Here is a 21,471-nt window from a genome sequence, read left to right as displayed (position 1 = left end):
CCCCATATGGCACTATGCAGCCCCCATATGGCACTATGCAACCCACATATGGCACTATGCAACCCCTATATAACATTAAGCAGCCGATATATAGCCCAATGCAGACCTATATAGCATTAGGCATCCTCATGTAGTATACAGCCCCCATATAGCACAGTGCAGACCCAAATAGAATGAGGCACCCTCATATAGTATACAGCCCGCATATAGCACAATGCAGACCCAGATAACATTAGGCATCCTCATGTAGTATACAGCCCATATAAAGCACAGTGCAGACCCAGATAGCATTAGGCACCCTCATTTAGTATACAGCCCATATATAGTACAATACAGACCCAGATAGCATTAGGCACCCTCATGTAGTATACAGCCTGTATATAGCACAATGCAGACCCAGATAGCATTAGGCTCCCTCATGTATACAGCCAGTATATAGTACAATGCAGACCCAGATAGCATTAGGCACCCTCATGTAGTATACAGCCTGTATATAGTACAGTGCAGACCCAGATAGCATTAGGTATCCTCATGTAGTATACAGCCCGCATATAGCATAATGCAGACCCAGATAGCATTACGCATCCTCATCTAGTATACAGCCCGTATATAGTACAATGCAGACCCAGATAGCATTAGGCACCTTCATGTAGTATACAGCCTGTATATAGCACAGTAAAGACCCAGATAGTATTAGGCACCTTCACGTAGTATACAGCCTGTATATAGCACAATGCAGACCCAGATAGCATTAGGCTCCCTTATGTATACAGCCAGTATATAGTACAATGCAGACCCAGATAGCATTAGGCACCCTCATGTAGTATACAGCCTGTATATAGTACAATGCAGACCCAGATAGCATTAGGTATCCTCATGTAGTATACAGCCCGCATATAGCATAATGCAGACCCAGATAGCATTAGTCACCCTCATGTAGTATACAGCCTGTATATAGTACAATGCAGACCCAGATAGCATTAGGCACCTCCATGTAGTATACAGCCCCCGTATCATTTAATGCACCCCCATGGTCGTCTGGCCACAGTGATTAATACATACTCACTTTTCCTCATTCCCCCGCTTCTCCGGTCTCCTCAGCGCATCCTTCCACTGCTGTCGCTCTGACCTCGCTGCAGGCGCCCAGTGGTGATGTCACCGCCCTCCACTGCAGAGCTGTCAGAATGCGGAGAATGAGGAGAGAGGGAGTGCGCCGCTACGTCTCTCATCATTGCTTTCAATTGTATCGGCACCTGCGATTCCGATACAATTGAAAGTGCGATCCTCGGCAGGGGGGAGGCTGGTGACAGCACTAGCACCAGGCCCCCCTGCCACTGCGAGTGGGTCCCCCCCGGCAGCCCAGGGCCCCGGCATTTGACCGGGTTTGCCAGGTGCTGATGCCGGGCCTGACTGGCACTATCAGGCTGATTCCATACATACCTTTAGTGGTCATCTCGGATATTTAGGTTTTGAAATTCAAGAAAATAAAGTTTATAAAATCATCAGCTTCTTGATAGGCAGCAGCTGAGGATCAGATAATAGCTGGGGGGAATTCATAGTTATCCCCTCCGCTTGTTAGAATTATCATAAGTATTATACAATCGATGTAATTTTTAACTTGCAGGACCTGTGGTGAGGTCATACCCATGTGACCAGAAAGGGCGGGACCTCAGCCAACAAAGCTGATATGAGGAAGCAACATTTTTCTGTTGGGTGAGACCCCACCCCTTCTGGTCACATGGGTATGACCTCAGCACAGGACCTGCAAGTCAAAGTAAATCGATTGTATAATATAGTAACATAGTAACATAGTAACATAGTTTCTAAGGCTGAAGGAAGACCTTATGTCTATCTAGTTCAGCCTAATACTTATGCTAATTCTAACAAGGGGAGGGGATAACTATGAATACTCCCCCAGATACTATCTGATCCTCAGCTGCTGTCACTCAAGAAGGTGATGATTTTATAAACTTTACTTTCTTGGATTTCAAAACCTAAACATCCAAGCTGACTACTAAAGGTATGTATAGACTCAGCCGCCTTATAGTGCCAGTATAGCACTGGCTTTAGGTTATATAGGAAAATCCTGGTGATTGGTTCCCTTTAACCCAGTTACACATATTTTCCCCTATTCCCATTAATCTCATGTTATATATCAACTAGTGATGAGAGAAGCCGTGGATATTCGGGTTCGCCGAACCAGCATGGGAAAAACAAATCAGGTTTGGCAAAAGAATTTGAACCCGAACAATCAACCCCATACAAGTAAATGGGGTTGAAATGTTCCTGGACTGTAAAATGGCTGTAAAATAACTGTAGTAAGCGTTAGAGGCCGTGGTGGAAGTTAAATGGTAGTAAGAGCAGGATAGTTATACATATCGTGTTTCCTAGTGTTTCCTGAAAGATCACACTGCAGTCAGTCTGATAATTAAGGTTCATCAATATTCACTGCTTTCCCCCTGCCCACTCTCTGTGCCAGTCTTTGTGGTTGGTTGCAGACTGCAATACACGCCCCCACCCTGTGTCCACATCTGATTGGTTGCAGTCAGTTTGTTTTATAGTAATGTAAAAAAAATGTAAAAAATGAAGTAGGCACCTGCCATATTTTGATAGCCAGTGTGGGTAAAACAACAGCTGCAGGCTGCAACCTCCACCTGTGAGCCTTACCGTGGATGGATATCAAAATAGTGGGGGATAAAAGACATAGGGTCCCCCCAGTTTGGATATCCAGCCACGGTAAAGCAGAAAAGTGGGGGCTGGTATTATTAGGATGTGAGGTGCCATGGATATTAGCCCTCTCCAGCCTAAAAGTACCAGCCCGCAGCCACCCTAAATTGTCACATCCATTAGATGCAACAATGTCGGTGCTTTACCCAGCTCATCCCAAATGCCCCTGGTGCAGTGGTAATATAAGGGGTTAATGACAGCTGGGCTTTGTCAGCTGCCATCAAGCCCTAGATTAGTAATGGAAGCGTCTATGAGACTCCCATTACTAATCCTGTAAGTGAAAAGAAATAAAACACACAAACACCTATTTGAAGTAAAATACACACTCCCTCTTTCATCGTTTTATTAACCGTCAAAACAACTCTGAAGATCCAACATAATCCTTTCCAGATCCCGGCACTGCTACATCCGGAACCCATGGGGAGCGAAAATACTTCCGCTCTCTACAGGCTCTGGGAAACACTGATAGCCAAGCCCGGCTGTGATCAGTGATGTCACTCAGTTCACCGAGGTCATACCCGAGTTTCCACTGTATGACCTCCAGTGATCTGACTGCTGGATTATCGGAGTGCTGTGAACTGCAATCTGACAGTCCGGCAGTGGCTTCAAAGTGAAACTGAAAGTGCGACTGGTCCGACCATCTGGCAGCACTTTCAAGGCACAGCCAGAGTGTCAGATTGTCGGTCACGGCTGTGTCCCACAATCTGACAATCCTGTAGCTGCTTCAACATGACAGTGAAAGTGCTGCAGATCTCTCAATCCGGCAGTACTTTCACTTTCACGTCGCTGCCAGATTGTGGGTCATGGCTGTGACCTGCAGTCCAACAATCCAGCTGCACTTTTACTTTCAAGCTGCTGCTGTACTATCAGATTGTGGGTCACGGGACATGTCCTGCAGTCTGACAATCCAGCAGCACTTTCACTTTGAAGCCGTTGCTGGACTGTCAGATTGCGGGTCATCTGGCAAAAAATGCACCAAAACTGCATTGCGGTTTAATGTATTTTTTTTTGCAAAAAATGCCGAATTGGTACAGCAATTTGGTGTATAAATTTCAGCACCAAATCTGCATCTCCTGGCATAAAACCTCTGTTTTTTTGCCAGGAGATGCAGGTCTCATTTAACTCACTGCGTTCACCTGAGGTGAGGGCACTGAGTTCAATGAGTGAACCTGAGGTGAGTTTACCTGCAGTCACAGGTGGGGTACCATGGAAACCTCCATATGTGACCGCAGGTAAACTCACCTCAGGTGAAATCATTGAACTCAGTGACCTCACCTCAGGTGAACTCATTGAGACACACAAAGAGAGACACATAAAGACAGATGTAGTGCCCAGGGACTGGGGTACTCACCGTTAGGGATGTCACTTTGGTGGCCGTTTGTCAGAGGGATTATTTACAGGGGAGAATAGAGTTAATGTCATGTGACGCCACCTGCGGGTTGCGGTTAAGGTTGGAGAACCATCGCTGCTAAATGTGGGTACTCCCAGAGCTGGTGGTCATTGCAGCAATGGTGTAAAGGGTGCTTTACACGCTACGACATCGGTAACGATATATCGTCTGGGTCACGTCGTTAGTGACGCACATCCGGCGCCGTTACCGACATCGCAGCGTGTGACACCAAGGAGCGACGGTCAACGAGCACAAAAACGTGAAAAATCGTTGCTCGTTGACACATCACTCCTTTCCTTAATATCGTTGCTGCAACAGGTATGATGTTGTTCGTCATTCCTGCCGCAGCATACATCACTATGTGTGACACCGCAGGAGCGACGAACATCTCCTTACCTCCGTCCAGCGGCAATGAGGAAGGAAGAGGGTGAGCGGCATATTCTGGCCACTCATCTCCAACCCTCCTCTGCTATTGGACGGCTGTTGTGTGATGTCGCTGTGATGATGCACGAACCGCCCCCTTAGAAAGGAGGCGGATCGCCGGCCACAGTGACGTCGCAGGGAAGGTAAGTCCGTGTGACGGGTGTTAGCGATGTTGTGCGACACGGGCAGCAATTTGCCCGTGTCGCACAACCGACGGGGGCGGGTACGCTCGCTAGCGATATCGGTACCAATATCGCAGCGTGTAAAGTACCCTTTATGCCCTCCGCAGGTAGGGCCGTGCCTGGGAGATGATGAGGGGTAATAAAGGAGACCACACCAGGTTGTCTTTAACAGTCTCTACTCATTCAGGCCCTTGGATTACTGGTTCAGGTCCCTTGGAGTATCAGTGCCACTTAGTGACTCAGGTTGCTCTGTCCCCGACACTCTATGTTGGTTAGGTCCCCGTAGCGTGGAGCATTTGGGGCCCGACTGTCCCTTTTGGGGGTACAGTTTCCTTCTCCGTACGGCGGGCAGTGCGGACCCTGTGGGGAGGTAAGTAGTGTCCGAACCCCGATCCTACTTTACTGCTGATGCCCCCGGATTATTTGGTTCATTGAAGTCCGTGAAGGTGTCCTCACCGGGCAGGTATTGATCAAGCCATGTAGAACTGGAGCCTGATCTAGGGCCCTGTGCTCCGTGTGTGCTCTGGTCCTAGCGGTATCTCTAGTACCCGACCTGGCGACCTCTCTCCTGTGCCCCCGGGTCACCGCTTCATGGACCCAGCTCAGGCACGTCCACACACATCTCCTGTGTGCTACCCTCTCTTGACTCTCCTACTGACTGCTGACCCCTCCCACTAGGCTGGCTAATCCCAGGGACTTGTTCCTTTCCATGGCGACCATCCCCTTACATGGTTAACCCTCTATGCCTGGTGTGGAGTGGAGAACTAGGATTTTGGTTGTACTTTGGTGGTATCGGCACTAATACTCCAGGTCCCAGGGGGTAGGTGTTGCATCCCCAAGAGGATGCAGTTCCCTGTAGTGTAGTGCCCCCTTGGTTAAACACCGTTCGTCCTCGGGCTGTAAGTGAAATAGTGTTATTGTAACCGGGATAGAAAAAAGTGGTTAAATAATACATAACATTCTTCCCGCACAGGGGAGGCTCATTCTTAAACGTTGCAAACTTCAAGTATTTCCCCATCAAACCACCACCCAAAAAGGTCCTGGTTCACCAAAGCCTTGTGAGGAGACCTGGTGACCAGGTCTAGGCCGTCTCTATCCCAGACCTTTCCTCCAACCTTCCTCTCCTTGGTGGCGGTATCAATGTCCTGATGGTGAAAAGGGATTACTCTGGGAGGCACACGTGGTGCAACTATTTACAATACACAAGTTTGTGTTGGCTGCTGCCAGTCCTGCAGCCGTGGTCCATTTTTAAACTAACTTTTCAAACAGGTTAATCAGGTTACCTTTTCCAAGATTATTCAACATTCTTCAAACATTTTTCAGATTATGCAGATTTTTTAAGAAAAATAACAAATGCACACTTAAAACAACAACACTTCAACTGCTTGGGTAGCCTGGTTCCGCTACCACCATTCAATAAGGGTGCCATCTGGATCATCTGGCCTCCTGAGATCAGCACACGAGGTCTGGGTGCCCTGGGTACGCACACCTCTACTCCCAGTAGCAGCTGGGATGCCGATGCTGTCGCAGATGCGGAGGCTGGGAAGGGAACCGCAGCAGGTTGGTACACAGGCTCCTCTGGCTTAGGCGCCCTTGGCCGGACACCGTATATCGCGTTAGCACAACCCGAATGAACTTGCCCCCTGCATGTGGTACCCATTCTGATTTCGGAATCAGGCCTGCCTTTCCCTTTTCAGTGGCTGGGCACAGTACCTGCGGGTAGTCGTCAGCACTGGTAGCGGCCTCCTCTGTGGCTTCCTATGACGTCGGAGACTGGACTGCGATCACTGGAGCAGGGGCTGATGCTTGTTCCTTCTCCAGCGGAGAAGGTGATGCGACCACTTCTGGTCTCGCTGGCTCTGGCGGGGATGCTGCCTGGTCGAGGATGGACCCTGGGGTCTGGGACAGTGCAGCCCAGTCAAGCGGCGCTCCATTCTCTCGAGCCAGCATGGCTGCCACCACTCCCATCATCTTCGCCTCCCACTCCTCAATTCACCGCAGGTTCTCCGCCCGCAGAGTCCAGCACAGCCGCTGGACCTCCGCCTCCAGCCTCTCTATAGTCCAAGGTATGGCTCTGCGACTGGGTCGCCCGTGCTCACGGGCTGGAGGGGCAAACATTTTTGCCGTTTACAGGTCTGCTAACCGCCATCATCTCCCGGCGCCTCCATCTTGCTAATCCCCCTCGGTCATTTTCACCACTCTCGCGGGGACTGGGCACACTGGGAGCTTCCGGGTCCGGTTACCTCCGACTTCCGCCCGCGCTCTCAGGACTCATATGTGGGGCTTCTATTTGCGCACTTTTGCAGTTTCGTGCTCTTTTGGTCACAGTGATGGCGCAGCCAATTTTTCAGCATTAAAGATGGCGGCAGTCTTTACACAAACAGTCCATTAAATACAGTTCCTTAAAACACATGTCAGCCAAGTTAACGGGCCTTATCAGTATCCTGTTCGTGACCCAGGAAAAAGGGGGTTGTAGCGCCCAGGGAATGGGGTACTCGGTCCCGGGCAGAATATACCGTTAGGGATTTCACTTTGGTGGCCGTTGCCCGGTTCCGTGCCCTGGGCCCCTTTTGTAAGAGGGATTATTTACAGGGGAGAATAGAGTAAGGGCGGCGTTACACGCACCGATTTATCGTGCGATCGCATGAGCGATTGCGCTCGCCCCCGTCGTTTGTTGCGTCACGGGCAATTTGTTGCCCGTGGCTCACAAAGTCATTTACCCCCATCACACGTACTTACCTCCCAAACGACCTCGCTGTGGGCGGCGAATATCCTCTTCCTGAAGGGGGAGGGACGTTCGGCGTCACAGCGACGTCACACAGCGGCCGCCCAATAGAAACGTAACATCCCGCCCACCTCCTTCCTTCCGCATTTCCGGCAGGACACAGGTAAGCTGCAGTTCGTCGTTCCCGAGGTGTCACACGGAGCGATGTGTGCTGCCTCGGGAACAACGAACAACCGGCGCGCAGAAGGAGGAACGATTTTATGAAAATGAGCGACGTGTCAACAAGCAACGATAAGGTGAGTATTTTTGCTCGTTAACAGTCGCTCGTAGCTGTCACACGCTACGATATGTGAAACGATGGCGGATGTGCATCACAGAATCCGTGACCCCGACGACATATCGCCCGATATATCGTAGCGTGTGACGCCGCCCTTAATGTCATGTGATGCCACCTGCGGGTTGAGGTTAAGGATGGAGAACCACCGCTTCTAAATGTGGGTACTCCCAGAGCTGGTGGTGATTGCAGAAATGGTGTTAGGCCCTCCACAGGAAGGGCCGTGCCTGGGAGATGATGAGGGGTAATAACGGAGATCACACCAGGTTGTATTTAACAGTCTCTACTCACTCAGGCCCTTGGATTACTGGTTCAGGTCCCTTGGAGTATCAGTGCTAATGTAGTGACTCAGGTTGCTCTGTCGCCGGCACTCTCTGTTGGTTAGGTCCCCGTAGCATGGAGCTTTTGGGGCCCGACTGTCCCTTTTGGGGGTACAGTCTCCTCTGTATGGTGGGCAGTGCGGACCCTGTGGGGAGGTAAGTGTCCGAACCCCGATCCTAGTTTACTGCTGATGCCCTTGGATTATTTGGTTCGATGAAGTCCGTGAAGGTGTCCTCACTGAGCAGGTATTTATCAAGCCATGTAGAACTGGCACCTGATCTAGGGCCCTGTGCCCCGTATGTGCTCCAGTCCCAGCGGTATCTCCAGTACCCGACCTGGTGACCTCTCTCCTGTGCCCCCGGGTCACCATTTCACTGACCCAGCTCAGGCACGTCCGCACACCTCTCCTTTGTGCTACCCTCTCTAGACTCTCCTACCGATTGCTGACCCCTCTCACTAGACTGGCTAATCCCAGGGACTCGTTCCTTTCCATGGCGACCATCCCCTTACATGGTTAACACTCCATGAACGGTGTGGAGTGGAGAACTAGGATTTTGGTTGTGTTTTGGTGGTATCAGCACTAATACTCCAGGTCCCAGGGGGTAGTTCTGCATTCCCAAGAGGATGCAGTTCCCTGCAGTGCCCTGAGGGTCTCAGGGGCGCTACACAAACACATAGAGACAGTGGCAAAGAAAAACACACAGACAGAGACAGACACCGAGACAGAGACACACACACTGATAGAGAAACAGAAACATATATAGACAGAGACACACACACACACACACACACACACACACAGAGACAGAGATAGAGATAGAGACACATAGAGACTGATACAGAGACAGAGACACACAGACACACTGAGAAACAGAGACACAGATACATAGAGACACAAACACAAAGACACAGACACACAGAGACAGTTATACACAGAAAGAGACACACAGAGACAAAGACAGACACAGAGACACACAAAGAAAGAGACAAACAGAGACAGAGACACACACAGATACACAGATACACAGAGACAGATAAAGAAACAGAGACACACACACGCACACGCAGACACAGAGAGAGAGAGAAAGGCAGATAGAGAGAAAGGCAGATAGAGATAGACAACTGACCCCAATGACTGTAATGGGCTACATAATGGGGTACATTGGGTTTCCTTTATGGTGTCTGTCATTTTACCGGATAAGAAATAATGCAGCAAGCTGCACTGTTTCTTTTTGGAAATATCTGTGACTCAGATGTGAACAGAGTCGGACATATGTCTGTAAAGCCAGCTTTACACGTTGCAATTTTGCATACGATATTGTATGCGATTTGCAACGCCCCCATCGTATGTGCAGCACATTCAATTTGTTGAACGTGTCGCACAAACTATTAACCCCCGCCACACATACTTACCTTCCATACGACCTCGATGTGGGCGGCGAACGTCCACTTCCTGGAGTGGGAGGGACGTTCGGCGTCACACGACGTCACGTGGCAGCCGGCCAATAGAAGCGGAGGGGCGGTGCTGAGCGGGACGTAAACATCCCGCCCACCTCCTTCCTTCCTCATTGTGGGCCGGGAGCCGCAGGAGGCAGGTGAGATCTGTTCATCGTTCCCGGGGTGTCACACACTGCGATGTGCGCTACCCCGGGTACGATGAACAATCTGACGTTCAATTCGTCAGGAATGAACGACGTGCATGCGATTGAACGAAAAACCGATCGCAATTGCACGTCGCTGTCACACGCTACAACATACCTTATGATGCCGGATGTGCGTCACTTACGACATGACCCCGCCGACACCTCGTAAGATATTATAGCGTGTAAAGCGGGCTTTAGGTTTATGTCAGGTTGTCATTACTCAACACAGCAACTTGGTCACATCTTCTGTGATCTGTTATCACCTTTAAAAAATAAATAAATAAATAAAAAATTGTTGAAATCATTTACATTATGCCCCAAAGTTAGTAAGCCACATGTATTCCTTGTGCTGTAATTGTATCATGAAAAAATAAAATTCTGTATGGGCTAATAAGGAAATCTCAGAGACAACTCTGGAGCTTGGAGTGACCGATGTTCTCTTATAAGAAAGTATGGCATGTACCCACAGAAAATCTTTCCTTTCCATCCACTTGCCCTCAGATCTTTCAGCAGCTGTACACAGATAAGCCGGCTTCTTATATAGACCTTTCTTTAATATTTACCAGGGGACAGACAAGTGAATGTTCTTCAGATTTGATTTCTTTTGTTATGCAAGAAACTTAATGTTACGTATGTTCTCTTGCAGCTTGTTCCGAGGATTGCTGTAAGTAACCAACTTTATATCTCATTTCTGATTTATGGGATTACAGGATAATTGACACATGGGCATATTTATCCAGCTAAAGTGATTATAGAGTTACGTAGTCACATAGATCTGTGCATACAACGGATTAATCAGGACAGCTAATGTATCCACGATTACCTACTGTAAACTGTGCATTACTGGATAAGCAAACATGTTGTCAATAGCAATCAACCAACAAATATATCCTACTTAGGTAACATACAAGTGTTATTTTTTTAAATCCAAGTTTATTTATGTTCTTCACAAATAGAACTCATACCCATTATTCTCTATGGGGCTGCTCACCAGTAGCGTTACCAGAGTCAGAAGGCCCCCGGTGCAAGATTTGGATTTGGAACCCCAATCCCTACATGTTGGTCCCATGTATGGGCTATTGTAGCTTTTTAGAACCTATAAAGACATATGTGTTGACCTCTTCATTATGTAGTAATATCCCTCATCTTGGTCTATATGTCCCCCATCCTGGTATATATGCCCCCATTCTTGGCCCCATCCTTATATATACCTGTACATCCCCCATCCTGGTACGTGGTGTATGTTCCACATTCTGCATCTGCACAAATAAAAAATTCTGTTCACCTTCCTCCGCCGTGTGGCATCATTTTCTGCAGCCAGCTCAGGAGACGGCAGCTTACATCGGCGTGCGCGCCATGGCACACCGATATAGCTACTGACCTCTAATTGGCATGTATTGCAGTGTAGGAAACCGACAGGTCTCTGTGCCCAGCGTTGTACTGGCTACCGGAGGAATCTCCTGTAATACCAGGCCTGGATTTAGTTACCTGAACTGAACCCCGGAGTTCCCACCTTAGCTCCAGACTGCAGCCTAGACTGAACCGCGAGCGCAGAGTGATTGATTCCTTGGCGATTGCGGTTCGTTCATGACAGCTGCAGACAGACCGGGCTGATCTCCGGTGCTCTCACCTGAACTCCGGAGATCAGCCCGGCCTGTCCGCAGCTGTTATAAACTGAACCGCAATCACCGGGGAATCAATCACTCGGCGCTCACGGTGCAGTGTTGCAAACTCTGAGATCAGACCAGGCTGCAGCTGAGAGCTCAGGAGTGCAAAGCAGGTAACTGAATACAGGCCTGGCATTACAGGAGATTCCTCCGGTAGCCAATCCGACGCTGTCTGTGCCACTATACATTTCTGGTAAATGTGCATCCTGAAGTAGATATTGGGGTCGGCGGGTTTTCCTGAATCATGGGCCCGGTCGCGATTTTTGCAACTGCGATCGTTACACCCCTGCTGTTCACATGTTCATGTTTTTGAAGACAAAGTGTCACTTGGATGCCATCCTAGATGTATCCTCATGCTGCCCATTTGTCATGATTGTTAGAAGAAGTTAAACACTTTCCACCAGCTGTTTGTTCTGTAAGAGAAAAAAAATTGATGAGACACTGATTGTAAAACCTAACAGTGATCAAACACTGATGAAATAGAATCCAGAACTCCGATGAAAATCGGTCTATTTTTTGATTAGGGTTTGATCAGATCTGCATATAAAAAATTGCACCAATTTTCATCCAGAAAGGTTAGACCACTAAATCTGTTTGGTATTCCATGTCATGCAAGCGTGACATTTTGTTTCTCACCTAGCATTCTTATGACATCCACATGTGTTATTTCTCAGCAGCTGTTATTCTACCCCTAAACACAGTTTGGTCAATGTCTTGTCCGTGTGGAGTAGTAATTGGACATAGCAGTTATCTGCCATGATATCACTATGAATGGCTCAAGTCAGAGTGGGTGTCAGCTGTAATACACAGATAATGTTTAGCTGCAATATTATTATTTGAACAGAACTCAGATCCAAGACATTTAACCCTTTCATGATGTTGTCAACAGTGATTATGCACCCAAGTCTATATGCTTAATACATAACCTTCTAGTGTAGCATAGACATGTATAATAAATTACATTCGTTAAGCAAAAGCTTTAAGGTAATCTGTCAGCAGGTTTTTGTTACCTCCTTTTAGAGCAGCATGATGTAGGCATAAAGATCCTGAATCCAACGAGGTATCACTTAGATTACTGGCTGCAGCTTTTCTGACTCAGAGTTTTACACTGTGTGCAGAATTATTAGGCAAATGAGTATTTTGATCACATGATACTTTTTATACATGTTGTCCTACTCCAAGCTGTATATGCTTGAGAGCCAACTACCAATTAAGTAAATCAGGTGATGTGCATCTCTGTAATGAGGATGGGTGTGGTGTAATGACATCAACACCCTATATAAGGGGTGCATACTTATTAGGCAACTTCCTTTCCTTTGGCAAAATGGGTCAGAAGAGAGATTTGACAGGCTCTGAAAAGTCCAAAATTGTGAGATGTCTTGCAGAGGGATGCAGCAGTCTTGAAATTGCCAAACCTTTGAAGTGTGATCACTGAACAATCAAGCGTTTCATGGCAAATAGCCAACAGGGTCATAAGAAGCGTGTTGGGCAAAAAAGGCGCAAAATAACTGTCCATGAATTGAGGAAAATCAAGCATGACGCTGCCAAGATGCCATTTGCCACCAGTTTGGCCATATTTCAGAGCTGCAACGTTACGGAGTATCAAAAAGCACAAGGTGTGTCATACTCAGGGACATGGCCAAGGTAAGGAAGGCTGAAAAACGACCACCTCTGAACAAGAAACATAAGATAAAATGTCAAGACTTGGCCAAGAAATATCTTAAGACTGATTTTTCAAAGGTTTTATGGACTGATGAAATGAGAATGACTCTTGATGGGCCAGATGGATGGACCAGAGGCTGGATCAGTAAAGGGTAGAGAGCTCCACTCTGACTCAGACGCCAGCAAGGTGGAGGTGGGGTACTGGTATGGGCTGGTATCATCAAAGATGAACTAGTGGGACCTTTTCGGGTTGAGGATGGAGTGAAGCTCAACTTCCAGACCTACTGCCAGTTTCTGGAAGACAACTTATTCAAGCAGTGGTACAGGAAGAAGTCGGTATCATTCAAGAAAAACATGATTTTCATGCAGGACAATGCTCCATCACATGCATCCAACTACTCCACAGCGTGGCTGGCCAGTAAAGGTCTAAAAGATGAAAAAATAATGACATGGCCCCCTTGTTCACCTGATCTGAACCCCATAGAGAACCTGTAGTCCCTCATAAAATGTGAGATTTACAGGGAGGGAAAACAGTGCACCTCTCGGAGCAGTGTCTGGGAGGCTGTGGTGGCTGCTGCACGCAATATTGATCGTAAACAGATCAAGCAATGACAAAATCTGTGGATGGTAGGCTGTTGAGTGTTATAAAGAAAGGTGGCTATATTGGTCACTAGTTTTTTGGGGTTTTGTTTTTGCATGTCAGAAATGTTTATTTCTAAATTTTGTGCAGTTATATTGGTTTACCTGGTGAAAATAAACAAGTGAGATTGGAATATATTTAGTTTTTATTAAGTTGCCTAAGAATTCTGCACAGTGTTAGTTACCTGCACAAACAGATATCCTCCTAAGATAGCCAAATCTAAAAAAAACACTGTAACTTCCAAAAATATTAAGCTTTGATATTTATGAGTCTTTTGGGATGATTGAGAACATAGTTGTTGATAAAAAAAAATCCTCTAAAATACAACTTGCCTAATAATTCTGCACCGGTGTAGATGTAGCATAAAATGTGATTTTGTCCTGATGAAGGTGATGTCCATTCTCTGAAATGCGTTGACTAATAAATCTCGATCCAGGATCACTGTGTCACTGTCATTTCTTCTACGGCAGCACAGATTAACCCTTTCTCTTCACATCCTTCCAGTCTTACACGTAGTATATAACAGAGCTATGAAAGATGGCCCCCCCCACACTCTCTGTGTACATTGTCTATACACAGTGAGCTGCTAATCACGGGAGGGGGCATGTCTGACTACCAGTTTTAAAATAATCATTGCAAGTAAACAGCATGAAGCTTGATAAGAGACACATTGCTGACATCTGTGTTTTAACCCAGAAAGCATGCTGTCTTCTGAACTAGTGCTATGCAAAGATAAGCTTTAAGCAGCAGCATTGCCTTGGAAAATAGAGTTGAAATAAGACTCAATCACTTCATTCTTTTGGGCCCCCCACTCCTGTGATCAGTGGGGTCTGAGATTTCAGAACCCCAGAGATAATACATTTATTGTCATAATAAATGTGTTTTGTGATAAAAAAAAAACCTTTAAGGTGTAACAATTCCAGAAAACCCTTTGTTTAAATCAAAATAAACTTGAACAATACAACTAATAACACATTTTTCATTTTATGTAAAAATATAATTGTCTGTAAAATACAAATGCTGTTCAGGGCATAGATTAGTGACCCAGACTTAAAACAATCTGACAAGTATTGGCTAGTTTAGCACAGTATGTACGGCCATGAGAGCCACTAACTTGACAAGAATCAGAAATAATTTCAATCTAAATTGCATCAGTTCTGACCATTGAAAACTGTGACATCGTAGAATGATAAATAGTTACAATGCATCACAACCAAAAAAATAACTATAAATAATATCTGTCAGTATGTGTTTGTGAATTGTAACAACTGTGTTTCCAGCTGTGATAGAGGGACCGCTGCTGGACAGTAAGACGTGTCTTCGAGTCAGAGCTCAGTGCTTTAAAGGATCTGTATGCGGAGGTAACTTTCATTTTATTTTACTAGTTTTGCGAATAATAGAATAATATTCCTTACATAGAAATGAGATGTTTTAGTAAAATGTTATTATTCAACAATATATCCTTATTAAAATGATGCTGCAGGCACACATTCTGGAAGCTCGTAGGCCTCTTTCACACATCAGTTTTTTTGCAGTCAGGCACAATCCAGAACAAACGGATTTGGCATCTGTTGCTGCCAGATCTGGTTTTTCCTCATAGACTTGTATTAGCGCTGGATTGTGCCGCATGGCCTCAAGTTTCATCTGGCGTGCGCCGGATATGGCGAAATTTGCTTGTCCAGCTGCCGGAAAGGTCACACAATGGAAACGTTTTTTGTCACCGGCAAAAAAGCGCACCGCGCCGGATCTGGCGCCGTGTGGCGTATTGTATACTGAAAGCCTATGGGCGCCGGATCCGTCGTAATGCGGCAAAAATGCATTCCATCAACGGATCAGGTTTTTTTTAACTGAGCATGCTCCGAAGAGATGTAACTTCATTTTTGGTCTCTCTCTGTCTGTCTATCTGTTGGTCGGTCTCTCTCTCCCTCTGTCGATGTCGGTCTCTCTCTCTGTCGATGTCGGTCTCTCTCTGTCGATCTCTCTTTCTCTGTTGGTCGGTCTCTCCCTCTCACCCCCTCTCATACTCCCCCCTGACCGCTCACCGGCGCAGCGCTGCACAGCTGTCACACTGCTCCGGCGGATTCTCCTGCTTTTGGAAATGCCGGACGCTCATTATTCCATCTCGTATTCACTGCTTCCCCTACCCACTGGTGGCTGTGATTGGTTGCAGTCAGACGAGCCCCCACGCTGAGTGACAGCTGTCTGACTGCAACCAATCACAGTCGCCAGTGGGCGGGTCTATATCTTGCAGTAAAATAAATAAATTTAAAAAAATGGCGTGTGGTCCCCTCCAATTTTGATACTAGCCAAGGTAAAGACACACGGCTGAGGGCTGGTATTCTCAGGATGGGGAGCCCCATGCTATGGGGAGCCCCGCAGCCTAAAAATATCAACCAGCAGCTGCCCAGAAATGCTGCATCCATTAGATGCGACAGTCCTGAGACTCTACCCGGCTCATCCCGATTGCCCTGATGCAGTGGCAGTCGGGGTAATAAGGAGTTAATGGCAGCCCATAGCTGCCACTAAGTTCTAGCTTAGTGATAGCAAGTGTCTGAGACACCCCCCCATCACTAAACTGTAGTAAAAGTAAATAAACACAAACACCGAAAAATCCTTTATTTAAAATAAAAGACAAAAAAACACCCTCTTTCACCACTTTATTAATCCCCAAATACCCCTCCAGGTCCGGCATAATCCACACAAGGTCCTACGACGCTTTCAGCTCTGCTACATTGGAAGCTGACAGGAGCGGCCGTAGAATACCGCCGTTCACTGTGAGCTCCACAGAGCAACAGAAGTATGTTGCATTGTCAGCGGTGACATCACTCAGGTTACCCGCAGCCACTGCTACAACGGATCAGTTTTTTTTAACAGATCCGTCCCATCAGTTGTGCCACAATCTGCGATGCATCCATCGCATCAGGCAAAAAACTGATCTGTGAAAGTAGCCTTACCTGCAAATAATGTAGTCATGGATGACCTGTTGCCATGTGGCTTCCCACCTATGGGACATATGACTTACGATGGCTGTTGTCCATATGATTGTTCAGTTTATGGCTATTTGCCTTGTGTATTTACAGGGGGCTTTTCAAAATAACAGGTTAATCTCCATCTGTGTTAGCTAATCACTTGGAGCCTGACCACTAGGACCTTAAAAATGGCCTCTGCAGAGCAAGTCTTAAATAGAATGGAGATGTGCATGCTCGACCACTGCTTTATTCTTTGTCTATAGTACTACTGTAAATATGATAAGAAGAAAATCCAGGTCCAGCTCTACTAACTGTAGGCTTCTTTATTATTAGAATCATAGTCATGACTATGGGTGCTTGACACCAGAAACTAGTAGAGGCATCATAGGGGACGTGGCGTGTATGTTATATTTTTTGTGATTCTATAATAATGAAGCCTATGGTTAGTGAAGCTGGACTTGGATTTTTTTCTCATCATGTTTACACGTTTTGTCAAATGGATCCGTGCTCTTAACAAGAGGGCTTGTCACAATGCGGTGAGCTGGGCTTTTCCTTTTATTTTGCACTACTGGAAGTAGCCGAGTCCTCCTCTGCTCCATTTCAAAGACCTGATTTTGAAGTTGCTGTGGGTTCCATTATTGTAGTTGCCTCATCGTTTTTAATGGGTACAATGGCAAACTGCTTCTAAAAGCAAACAACTTTGCAAATATTATTACAAAGTTCTCAAAGAACAGAATCAAAGATTTTTTAATTCTATAGTTTATGGCTTGTGGATTAGGCTTCCAGCAACTCCTAGATGAGGAGCTTGTGCTTACCAGCTCTTTGCTATACAGCTTGCACTGTAAGTACTGTATATCTCAAGACTGCACTATTGTAGATGCTTCCTCCCCATCTTTAACCAAAAGTCCTCACCCCACCCCCCATACCTTTACCCATTTTCCACGAATTTCCCCCAATAAACACAGGACACCTGCTTGGATAATTTGGCCAAATTGGCCTTTATTAAACAAACAAAAACAGTAAATAATTTTCTTTTAGGCTACTTTCACACATCAGTTTTTTTCCATCAGGTACAATTCGGAAAAAAACGGGTAAAACGGATCCGGTACCGCATCCGTTTTATCCCCATAGATTTGCATTGTTACCGGATTGTACCTGATGGCTTTGCGTTGCATCCGTTTTTTTCCGGATGCGGCAAAATAATCAAAGCGGCGGCCGGAGGCAACGTGTCTTGCAACGTTTTTTGTCCGGCAAAAAAACCGCATTGCGCCGGATCCGGCGCGATACGGCGTGTTTTACAATGAAAGCCTATGGACGCCGAATCCGGCGCAATGCAGTAAAAAATGGATGCGGCTGCCGGATCCGTTTTTGTAAACTGCGCATGCACCAAATTAATTAAAAAAAGTGATCCATCAAAAAAACGGACAAAACGGATGCAAAAACGGATGGAAAACGGATCCAACGGATCCGTTTTTTTACGCATCCGGCATAACGGATCCGTTAAAAACAAAGGATTGTGCCTGAATGCAGAAAACTGATGTGTGAAAGTAGCCTTAAGCGGGCTTTACATGCTGCGACATCGCTAATGCGGAGTCGTTGGAGTCACGGATTTTGTGACGCACATCCGGCCGCATTAGCGATGCCGTTGCGTGTGACACCGATAAGCGATTTTGCATCGTTGCAAAACCGTGCAAAATCGCTAATCAGCGACACGGGGGTCCATTCTCAATTATCGTTACTGCAGCAGTAACGAGGTTGTTCCTCGTTCCTGCGGCAGCACACATCGCTGCGTGTGACGCCGCAGGAGCGAGGAAGCTCTCCTTACCTGCCTCCCGGCCGCTATGCGGAAGGAAGGAGGTGGGCGGGATGTTACGTCCCGCTCATCTCCGCCCCTCTGCTGCTATTGGGCGGCGGTTCAGTGACGTTTCAGTGACGTCGCTGTGACGCCGCACGGACCGCCCCCTTAGAAAGGAGGCGGTTCGCCGGTCACAGCGACGTCGCCGGACAGGTAAGTATGTGTGACGGCTCTGGGCGATGTTGTGCGGCACGGGCAGCGATATGCCCGTGTCGCGCAACAGATGGGGGCGGGTACCCCGGGACCGATATCGCAGTGTGTAAAGTAGCCTTTAGGCTACTTTCACACATCAGTTTTTTTCCATCAGGTACAATCCGGAAAAAACGGGTAAAACAGATCCGGTACCACATCCGTTTTATCCCCATAGATTTGCATGAAATGCAGAAAACTGATGTGTGAAAGTAGCCTTAGCGAGGAGGGTTCTTGGAGCTCCAAACAATCTGGCGGACATTGCAATAATATTGGTAAAAGCTTCCGGCATTGCCCCCAGCCGCAACTACCAGCTCGGGATACCACTTACCAGAAAAAATATTTCCCTTAGGCCCCCTTCACATGTCAGTGATTCTGGTACGTCACTGACATACGCAGACACATTATAATCAATGGGTCTGCGCACACATCAGTGATTTTTCACTGAACGTGTCTCCGTGCAGCGTACACGCATGGCCGTGATTCTGCACGGAGACAAGTCAGTTTTTTTCTGGCATCACTGATGACCCACGGATCACACTATGGTGTGATCCGTGTGTGATCCGTGAAACACGTACCAGAAAATCACGGACATATTAAATATTTTCAACTTACCTTGCCTGCGATTCGCTCTGCAGCCTCCGCTCTCGGCAGCTCCTGCCTGGCTCATGAATATTCATGAGAGGAGGAATAGCCGACCAGGAAGTAGCTGCTGAGAGCGGTGGGCGGACGCTGCAGAGCCAGAGACTTCACCATGGACAGCAGGAGCGGGGGCAGGTGAGTAGTGTCCATATGCAATCACGGATTGCACATGGACAACCCACGTGTGCCGTGAATCACGGAACACGGAGGGACATGTGCGTGTTTTACACGTCAGTGAAGAATGTGAGTGTTTTTCACTGACGTGTGAAACGGGCCTAACACCAACTCCCAGGGGACCCCACCCTGGAGAGCCCAAAGTCCGCCAGATAATTACCATTCCAAAAGGAAAAGAGGAGGGGGTTACCATCCACCTGATGTATAACCCCACCACTATTTTACCACCAACTCCAAGAACCCACCTCACTACCGGCGGCTGAAATGACAACCACAGTTATTGAATGCGACATGGCATTCCCAGCAACCCACACACAATCAGAGGGGCGGGAGGGCAGGACCTTTCCTTTGTGGCCACCTGCGCCGCAATGGTAGTCTCCACCCCCCTCCTTGACTCTATATACCCCTACAGACTCAAACCACCCCCTCTTGCTTCCATACCAACCCCCTAAACTTTTGACCTCCCAAGAACCAGCACTTTTTTTTCTTCTCCATGGTTAACTCCTAGTTGCCCTCCAAAGTGAGTCATGGGTCACTTTGCCCATGGCTCCGCTGTGGTCTCCATTCAGTCTGAAGTTTTCAGAATTACTGGATCTGGCTAGCTTCAGTGTACCTGAAATTCTCAGAGCATGAAAAGGCAAAGATGCTTCTATTTGTAGCACAGGAGAGCGCATAGTTTGAACCAGCGTCGCGACCATGTCCATCATCATCAGTGCACTGCCAACCAGAAGGCAGGAGATTGGGAGGCGGGGAACAGCACGATCCTTCAGAGAGAGAATGAGAAAACCATTTTGAAGTGTGGAATGAGTTTCTACCAGGGGCTATTTTCCCAGAGGAGGAAGTCATTGTGCTTGTTGAATTCAATCTTTATCTTTAAATCCACTATTGGGGGCATTTGTGAGGCCCCAATAAACCTTAGGATGTTGGTCAATACCACTAAAATGAGAAAGTTGAGTTAACTTTTTTAGGTGTGTAGCCAGCACTAGTTTTATGATCAACTTGACTAATAGCTCTAAACACTTTAATTGTACACAGAACAGTTGCCAGATAATGTACAGTATATCACAAAAGTGAGTACACCCCTCACAGTTTTGTAAATATTTTATTATATCTTTTCATGGGATAACACTGAAGATATGACACTTTGATACAATGTACAGTGACAGTGTATCTCCCCTGAAGCCATCAGAAGCTACAAGGTACTGCATCCTGTCAAAGATGCAGGGCCTACCCCCAGGACCTGGAAGACTATTGCCGGTAACACCAAAACACATGATAATCCCTGTTTTTCCCTTTCCCCAAAGACTGGTGACAGACTAGCGTTGGACCCAATGGATGGCCACCTAGGGGTGGAGCCGATCCAGTCCACTAGATGACAACCAGTGAGGAGGGGTCAGACAGTCAGTAAGTGGAAGTGAAAGGAGACAGACGGGTGGCTCAGTGGTTAACACTGCAGTCTTGCAGCGCTGGAGTCCTTGGTTCAAATCCCACCAAGGACACCATCTGCAAGGAGTTTGTATGTTCTCCCCGTGATTGTGTGGGTTTCCTCCGGGTACTCTGGTTTCCTCCCACACTCCAAAGACATACAGATAGGGTCTCTAGATTGTGAGCCCCAATGGGGACAGTATTGCCAATATATGTAAAGCGCTGTGGAATTAATAGCGCTATATAAATCAATAAAATTATTAATTATTATTATTAGATGTAACCGTATTGATGGGAGTGTGTAACAGTGACAGATATACCAAAAAATGGGATCACCAAGACAATATTAGAATCGTAGAAAAATATTTTTATTATTACTGAAAAAGTGTGGACAGATCACGGCCCCAGGGAAAACAAGGGCACACGTACAAACAGTTAAAAACATTTAAAGAGCCGAAAATGGCATGGTTCCCCAACACGCCAACCTCCAATGTATGAATACA

General features: G+C 46.9%; 1 protein-coding gene across 1 annotated transcript in view; it reads left to right on the top strand.

Annotated features, from left to right (window-relative positions):
• The window catches only part of IZUMO3 (IZUMO family member 3), a 161,687-nt gene that overhangs the window by 75,704 nt on the left and 64,512 nt on the right, over positions 1–21,471 (top strand). The window contains exons 4-5 of the mRNA XM_075328097.1: positions 10,392–10,409; positions 14,995–15,075. Of these exons, the coding sequence (XP_075184212.1) occupies positions 10,392–10,409; positions 14,995–15,075 (99 nt within the window). The remainder of the gene's footprint in view (positions 1–10,391; positions 10,410–14,994; positions 15,076–21,471) is intronic.

This window comes from Anomaloglossus baeobatrachus, chromosome 11 (genome assembly GCF_048569485.1).
Source record: "Anomaloglossus baeobatrachus isolate aAnoBae1 chromosome 11, aAnoBae1.hap1, whole genome shotgun sequence".
In the NCBI taxonomy this organism is placed as follows: Eukaryota; Metazoa; Chordata; class Amphibia; order Anura; family Aromobatidae; genus Anomaloglossus; species Anomaloglossus baeobatrachus.
Note: the sequence above shows the minus strand (reverse complement) of the source record. Positions and strands in the feature narration are given on the sequence as shown.